Source organism: Zeugodacus cucurbitae, chromosome 2 (assembly GCF_028554725.1).
Source record: "Zeugodacus cucurbitae isolate PBARC_wt_2022May chromosome 2, idZeuCucr1.2, whole genome shotgun sequence".
In the NCBI taxonomy this organism is placed as follows: Eukaryota; Metazoa; Arthropoda; class Insecta; order Diptera; family Tephritidae; genus Zeugodacus; species Zeugodacus cucurbitae.
In genome coordinates, this window is record NC_071667.1 from 69,314,067 (window position 1) to 69,323,079 (window position 9,013).

The following is a 9,013-nucleotide window of genomic DNA, read 5'->3' on the forward strand; positions in this document are numbered from 1 at the left end:
TTCCGAATTATTCACGTAAACCACTTTTAATTTGACATTCTAAAAACAGTCGCATGTTTAAGTAGCAAGTGTTTGCTTATAAAAACAATAACATTGTACTGCAACAGAGTTTTTGTTTGCTACTGAGACCCATGGGCACACAGCAATCTACCTTATTGCTCACTCCCAACCAACCACAGTAGAATATGGGAGTGTCCGCAGAGACTTCTACTACGTGATGACATGCTTGGTTTTCGCACATATGTTGCAATCCAGTTGTTACGTAAAAACCGCTAACATTAGCCACCAATGCACTCGAAAACAGCTGTCAGCATTGCAAGACGTCAAGCGTATATAAATTGAGGGCAACAAAAACGTTGGTATTTTTTTAATTTTTTAACAATTGATGCATGATAAACAACTATGGACGAAAACTTTATGAGAACTCGATGAAATAGGTACCATGCAACTCCGTACAACAAAAATCATTGTCTTTAATTTTTTTATTTTTTTATTATTTTTACTATTTTCTAGCTTTTTTATTTCATGTATGTAAGCAAAGCCAACCACATGATTTTTCTCAAATCATTATCTGCAATGTGGCAGCATAAAGCAACCTGCCACAAGATATCATTACCGCTTTGGGTGTATGGCGGTTGCTTGCAGAAACACACGTTGCAAGCGCGATAAATTTATGTGCCCGCTTGTCCAGCAGCCCAAAATGGTTAGTCGTCAATTATTTTACAAAACGGTTTAAGTGTGCCATTTGTGGTAAAAATGTCACGTTTTTTTCTATTTGCACTGCGACAGCTATTGGCTGTTGTGGCACCGTGTTTTAGCACACATGTATGTATGTAAGTATGTACTAAAGTGTGTTTTATATTTATTGTAGTGACAATCACGCTATGTTTATCCTTTTACGCTTGATCACTTGTGCAGCTAGGGAAATCACAAAAAAAAAGTTTTTACTGTATTTCTCACTCATGTTGTAAGACGACTTTTCCAATTGCGTGAGTGTAATGAATTTTCTGGCGACACAAATTTCTAGCCAATTGATTTATAAGGCGTTGTATATGAGTGTTGTTGTAGTTTTATTATTTTTTACTTCTTTCTTTGCTGCAAGTTAAGCTGTGTTGACTGTTGTCTACTGAAGTCACATTTAAGCCCACTTTGTGTATTTGTTTATATGTTTCAACAGTGAAAATGCACAGTTTGATTAATATTCGATTCGATTACACTCAAAATATTTTGATATTGAAGCACAATGCTTGTCAAATTTCTTTCAAATTTTAAAATAAAGCTTTAAGCTCTTAAGAATGCTTTGAAAATGTTGAAGAAATAAGCTACTCCGATTTATAAAAATTTTATATATGGATATGTTTGAGTATGCCTATTTATATTATACATACATACATATGTACAATGTATGTATGAATATTAAATATTTAAAATCACTATAAAAATTTCTTTAAAAAATATTTTAAATAAAAATTCTAAAAAAATTTAAATAAATTTTTGAAAAAAATAATTAAAATAAGCATATGTTTAAACTTAAAAAAAAAACTTGAAACTTTAAAAAAAAAATTTCAAACTTAAAAAAAAATTTGAAACCTAATATCTATCATACTAATGGTGTATAATTTCATATTCAAAAATTTCCTTCATTTCTGATTTGACAACAACTTTAAACTCGATTTTCTCAAAACCCAAAAAAAATTATACGCTATTGTTATATTGAGGGGACGATATTACAAATTTTTTAAAACATTTTGGAATTTTTTAAATATTTTTGGAAAAATTTTAAAAACAAATATTTTGAATGTAAAGGTTTACACACGTAAAAAATCTCCACCTAACAATCAAAAGTTGCTCCACCGAATCGAAAAAAATGCCTTTCAACCATTTAACAGGATTGAGGTCACGCAGCCAGTGAACAGATTAGCCATTTTATAGCTTCTATTCTTTTTTGGTACATAAAATGTTCATTCAATTTATACAGTTTTACAGTTAAACAACATTTTTAAAATGCAAATTAAACACAAAAATAAAACAACAAAAAAAAAACTATTTTTTTTTTATATGAGCGACCATGGAGCAATAGACAACTTTATCATGCAACCATAAAATGATAAACCGTTGCAGTAGTTTGATTGTGTATTTACGAAGCATACTAGTGGCTATAGACACATACAAACACACTTGTGGAACTACAGCTATAATATATGGTGGCAACAACGATCCGTTGATATAAAGGTAAACTCACTGAAACGAAACAAATAACCCCGGTGTGTGCGAGAAGGCGCAACACCGTTGCAAATACTTGCACATACGCTTAAATACATATATACAATTTATATTTTACATACACATGTGGGTCTGTTTGTATGTGTACAATTGAAGTTTTCGTATTAACAACGAATTTAAATTGCTTTGTTTGTTAGTCAGTTGTCGGAAAGGTAGCATAGACAGTTGGTGGTCACCCAGAACGCATGCAACTAACATACGAGTATATAAATGTATGTGTGTATGGATGTATATTTATACTACTCAATAGAGGTTATGTATGCTTGTATGGTTGGTAGTTGGCACAAAATTGCTGGTAGCGGGTTGTCACACATCGCTGCTTTTTGCTGCTGCTGCGACGACCGCGCAATTGTAAATTATTATACACAAACAAAAACATACACACACACATACATACAAAAATAGTTAGTTAAATAGTTTTGAGTGTGATTGTAAGTGGCCGCTAAGGGACATTAACATTAACATTTTTATCCACAAAAAAGCAATAAAATTGAAATTAAATTTGAAGGAAATGCTCGTAAAGTAAAAACAGAAAAAAACAAAAAAAGCAAAAAAAAGACATACTAAATAAATGAAACGCGTATAATTGTTGTTGTTGTGTGCGACGCGCATATGTTGAAGTAAGAGTATAGTCAAAAAAAATAAAATATGCACTGTGAGAAATCAGCATTGACTACAAAACAGCTGATTCTCCACTGAATACAAAGGAATTTTCAAAATTTTATTATTCAGACACTCGAAATATGTTGCAAATTGCATGTTGCAACAACACAAACACCTTACAAGCAATTGGATTGACTACAAAGGAACTAACAGCATTCAAGAGCATTTAGCAATGCTTATTTGCTGATTTCAGAGCATTGTGCGTTACAAATAACAGCTGTATATTAGCGTGCCACGTGCAACATGCAACTAAAATAACATAATAATTATATGTACATGCAACATGCTACCAAAGCCAGCTGTTGACTTGACTACCTGCTAATAGAATATAAATATATATGAAGACATACACACAAACAGTTGTTTTCAACAAACTGTTTATATTGCCTATTGGCAGCTGTTCGTCTTCTGCCACTGTGCAAGAGAATTGACTTTTGTGCCTTGTCTGTTAGGTGGAAAGCAGAAAAACACACTGTGCTACCAACTTAATATTAGTACAAACACACTTACATTTAAATAAATAAACAAACAGCAGTTTTGAAATATCACTTCAGGCGTTTGAAGAAGAAGCAGCAGGAAAGAAGAAGAAAATGATGCTCTAAAATTGCAAATTATGGCGAAATTGCGTTTTGAAAACACATTTGCGCAATAATTTTGCGATTCTTATTTAGTTTGAATAAAATTATATGCGATTTTGTGATGTTATTTTCATCGTGCAACAGATTTCTTGTTGCTGTCTCTACACTTGTCGTCTCTTCTACTGAGCAACCGCTGAGCTGGCATTTATTCAAAGTTTTTCTTTTGTATTTATTCATTTCTTTTTTTAGTTATTTTGCTTGGTGTTGAAAAATTGCAAATCGGATTTTGTTCAAACGCAAACAGTTTTCCGCTTACCAACATTTTGCCGGTCAGACGCCAAAATTTTTAGCGCGTAGCCACAACAAAATGGCATGAATGCCGCAATGGCGCTTCTATATGCATATAAACTTTTATATATGTATGTATGTATGTGTATCTGCAATGGCAGCTAAGTGCAGCTGTATGTGTGTGCTTGTGTGCATAAATTCTACTTAAAGTTGAGACATCAGACATCGCAAATGCGAAATATAAAATGTTTACGAAATTTATTCGATTCGAATTAGCTGACTCATCAGCGAACGATGGCAGCACGTACTACTATATAGTTTTGTATACATATGTATAATTGAATATACTTTTGTATATGCAACAGCACCTGGAAATGTTTTGTTAAAAAAAAAAAAACAACAAAAAATATTTGACTGATTTTTGTAAGTAAAAATTATGATTTTATGAAACCTAGAACAAAGTCGAAGCAGTCGAAGAAAACTTTTTAGACACACTAGAAACTAGAAGAAAACGATTAGCTGACTCTCAATAATCGGGATATAGAAAACCACAAACCACGAAGGTTATATATGTAAGTTATAGACTGCAGAGTTAGGTTAGGTTCAAAGGCTGATCCTTGTAACAGATTTAATCTTGATGGACCAAACTTAGATAGCTAAAAGATTCCAGAGTTAAACCGACCATCATTTTTTCCCAAACTTCCTAATTTGTATCTGAACAGATCTCCTTGAAACATACTGGATAGTTCATTCATAGAAGTTTTAATTTCTTGACACCCTAGATATTTTTTATATTTTTCTGCCACATTTTCCGAAAGAAAGCCTTAAAAGCCTGATCCTTCAATAGAATCATAGAATTTTTACTTTCTTGTAGCTCTGAAAATCTGAACAGATCTCCTTGAAACATACTGGATAGTTCATTCATAGAAGTTTTAATTTCTTGACACCCTAGATATTTTTTATATTTTTTATATTTTTTTGCCACATTTTCCGAAAGAAAGCCTTAAAAGCCTGATCCTTCAATAGAATCATAGAATTTTTACTTTCTTGTAGCTCAGAAAATCTGAACAGATCTCCTTGAAACATACTGGATAGTTCATTTATAGAAGTTTTAATTTCTTGACACCCTAGATATTTTTTATATTTTTTTGCCACATTTTCCGAAAGAAAGCCTTAAAAGCCTGATCCTTCAATAGAATCATAGAATTTTTACTTTCTTGTAGCACTAGAAATGTTTTTTCATATTTTCTGAATGAAGCCTTAAAATTTGCCAACTAACATGGAAATAAGAGGTTAAAACAGCAACACATTAACTGAATCAATATTTTCTTGTACAGATTTTAGCATAAGAAAATTTAATAATGCAGATCTTCTCGAGACTTTTTCTTCAAAATTATATTACACCCATTTTCCTAAAAAAAATATACATCATTTTTGGAATTAACAAAAAAAATAGGCCCACGAATATTACTTTCAGAAGGTGTTCTTCTAAAAATTTCGTTGGTGTTTCATAAACTTTTATCGAAAGATCCAACAAAAAAACAACAACAACAAATGTACGCAAAATCATATCATATCTAATTTTGCTTCCTAACACCCTACCTCTGATAAAGTTGTCCAAAGCATTTAGCTGTGATTTATGTCTTATGTGAGTAATTATGTTTTGAATTAAAATTTAAGCGCCTAAAACCAGCAGGATTATTAATCAAATATTTGATAGATTAGTACTGAAAATTGAAGTTGATGGAGAAGTAATAGTATCAGCATGAAGTACAAGTTCCAATAATACTTTATAAGAGCTCACATCAAGTAGATTGAAACAACAGCCTTTACACATTTCGCTGCCTAAACCATATGCTTTGAAAATTTGCTCGGTACTATTACGCAATCGTAAAAATTATCACACTCTTTAATTGCAATTAAAATGTGCTATAATGGTCGTCTACACTTGCTATATATATATGCGACATGAGCTGACCACGTGAGAAAAATTGGCGTTGATGTTTTGTGCATGAAGTTGGCTGTGGTATAATTTTATTGAAAAAATATTGCGATATTTTTTTGGGAGTAGCATTCGACAGAAAAAGCCAAAGTTTTGTATGAAATAGGGACGGTTCGTTCTCTTTAAGACAAAGTGCGTTGCAATTTTGATTCTAACATGCTGGGAACATTGTTTTTTACAATATCTTGAATAAGCATTGATTTAAGCCAGCAATTAGCGTTTACTCTCAGCAACATCATTATTATTATAACGATAATTAACAACTACAACAGCAAGCAAATTAAATGCAGTGCCGCCCAAAAGAGCAGAAAGGGGTGGCATTCCACACAGGCTTTTATTGCCAACTCTGCGCTAACCAGTACTTCTATTTCCATTCGTTTTTTTTTTTAACTTTTAATTTGCTCAGCGACTTTTCATGTTTCTTCTAACTTTTCTTTTTTGTTTTTCGCTACTTCAACTGCTTCGCGCTTTCATTTGCCAGTTTTAATTGCTTCTCTTCCGTAGAGGCAAGCGTTTAGTGAAGGTGATAATTAGTGATTTTCGCCTTTTTGCACAAGCAGAAACAAAAACAAAAACTAACAAATGCAATGGAACTTGGGCATTTCACACTTGGCCGCCGGTTGGCCTGGTTTCATTAATTATTAAGTTATTCGCACTTCAATGAGGTAACAAAGGCAGAGTGGGCTGTTCACACAGACACTTACAATCTTATTTACTATAGGTGTCTATTGTGGGTGGCGAAGTGGCTGAGGCGGTAGGTTTTGTGCTATTTTGTTAGGCAGAAATTAAATTGAATATTTATTGCGCACTTCTTTCGCCGGTCGAGAGTCGGAAGGCGTTGAGGGTGCTGCTGAGTTGTGTGTACGATAAGATTTTAAAATTTCTGCTTGGTCTCTATATACATATTTACAATGTAGAATTGTGTATATTGCATACTCGTATGATATGTACAATAAAAAATAGAACGCAAAGTTACCGACATTGAGATAAGATTTTATCATTTGCACTTGTTTGTGTTGCGATAAGTTGTTATTAATTATTTTTGTATCGTGTATGTATGTATGTTTATATGGATGCAAATGGAAAAAATAACTACAAATTTATTAATAATATTTAACTTGAAGGAGTTGGCAATCTGTTTTACTTTTACTTTCTTTCTTTGAAAAAAAAAGTAAAAAAAAAATTGATGAAATTTCAAGTTTAAATATGTATAGCGATTCTATGGGAGAGAGTAGAGAAAAAAAACTCACAGTGGAATGTAAGAAATGAAAGTAAAATGTCAAATCTTAAAACATTCGAGAGCTCTTTAGGGTTCCTTTATACTTTATACTATTTCATACAGTCAAGAGAACTTTTCAGGAGAAGCTTTGTATAGACATTTTCAAGGTAATACTGTAGAAAGAACTTTCGAACTCCCATTCTATACAAAATACTACTAAACTAACTAAATAAGAATAAATAAAAATTTCAAGACACTTACGAACTGTGACCATCTTCGGATCGTAGGCGGAGACGCGCTGCTCCACAGCGATGATTTTACGTTGCACAGTGCGCGCACGTTCACCAACCGACAGCAGCTCCGTCTGCAGCTCATCAAAAATATCGTTGGCTAATAGCACTAGGGATGCCAATTGGCGTAGAGCATTGCTCAAGGTGAGATTGCTGATGGATTCGAATTCATGACCGGAGACAATTTTCGCTGCTGTTGGCGATTGTGTGCGCTGTTGTTGCTGTTGACGTTGTCGTTGCAATTGTTGTAATTGACGTTGGCTTGGCTGCTGTTGACCAGCGGCCATATCACCAGCGCTGGTGCTACGCGTGGGTGACGGTGCGGTGGATAGGAATTCCACATGATGTTTGAGCTTCTTTAATGAGAGTGGTGCGGCTGCTGCAGTGGTCGATGCCACAGAAATGTCTTCCTCTGTATCGGTGGCATAACTGAAACTGCATGTATAACCGTTTGTTTGATTGTGTAGTTGTTGTTGCAGATGATTATGATGATGATGATGAAGATGTGGTGATACACAATCGACTACATCGCGCATTGGCGTGGTGGGCGCTGATGTGGCAGTTGTTTTTGTTGCTGTGAAACCAAGTGTACTCGTCGTTTCGCCGTTTTGTTGCGACACGTGTATTATAGCACGGGTAACGGTGGTGTGGTTAGCACCCGCGGTGGGTGTTGCCGCCAAGCTCCTTGATTGCTGTTGCTGCTGCTGCTGTGCAGTGTCCTTGGCCATGGCTGTTGTCCTTGAAATTACACCACCATTCTCAATGCAAGCTTCCTCTCTCACATTTTCTACGCTCATTTGTTGTGTAGCAGTTTGTTTATTAATGCAGTTGTTGTTTTTACATTTGCCGGGCGTGCAATGGAATTTGGCGGTTCGCGTGCGCTCGTCACCTCTGGAGGCGGAAGCTAACGCCAGCCGCGTCGGTTGTACGACGCGCTGTACGAATGGCATCTTCGGCTCTCAGCGTGCTTAAGTCGACAGAGAGTGGGTATTTTTGTTTGAATTATCTGTGTAGGATTTTCGCAAGCTGTATGGGAGACCGGCAAATTTTTTTGCTACGTATGATTGTTGTTTAAATGCAAAATGAAACACTTTGTTGTAAAGATTTTAAATTTCACTACATTCTGTTATGTTGTTATGAAAATGGCAGTGTGCTTTTTTTTATTATAGAACACCTATTTTAAATGACTTCACAATAAGTAGGCACTGCGAGGTTTTATTGGCACTGGCACTTTAGCATTTTTTCTACATTACACACATCACTTTTTATAAACACTTTCGTAATAACAAAAAACATATTTTGCTTCATTTTTTTATTTAAATATTTAACTGATTACACTTATCGCTTAATCTCTGCGCTGTTGATATGGTTCTACACCTTTTATATATATTTTTTATATATGCTTTCACATATTATCAGCATCAACTGCACTTTAATAACTTCTCTTACTCATTATTATTTTTCACCTTTGCTGCTCTCTTGTCGCGCCTTTTTTACCTTTTCAATGTACAAGAGTGAGTTGGTATTATTTGCTTTGATATCCAACATTTTCTTCATCTTCATTTGCCGGCACTGTAAATATGTTTTAATGCTTGTCGTGATTTAAAGCAAAAAACTGGAAAAACAACTTTGAGCTCATGTTCGTTTAATAAATCCTCAGTACAGGCACAGACACAGCGCCTTTGGCTGC

General features: G+C 34.2%; 1 protein-coding gene across 1 annotated transcript in view; it reads right to left on the minus strand.

The window, feature by feature from the left end:
- Positions 1 to 8,987, minus strand: part of LOC105211886 (uncharacterized) — a 112,740-nt gene extending 103,753 nt beyond the window's left edge. The window contains exon 1 of the mRNA XM_011183560.3: positions 7,295 to 8,987. Coding sequence (XP_011181862.2) covers positions 7,295 to 8,273 — 979 coding nt within the window. The 5' untranslated portion in view covers positions 8,274 to 8,987. The remainder of the gene's footprint in view (positions 1 to 7,294) is intronic.
- Between the last annotated feature and the right edge of the window lie 26 nt (positions 8,988 to 9,013).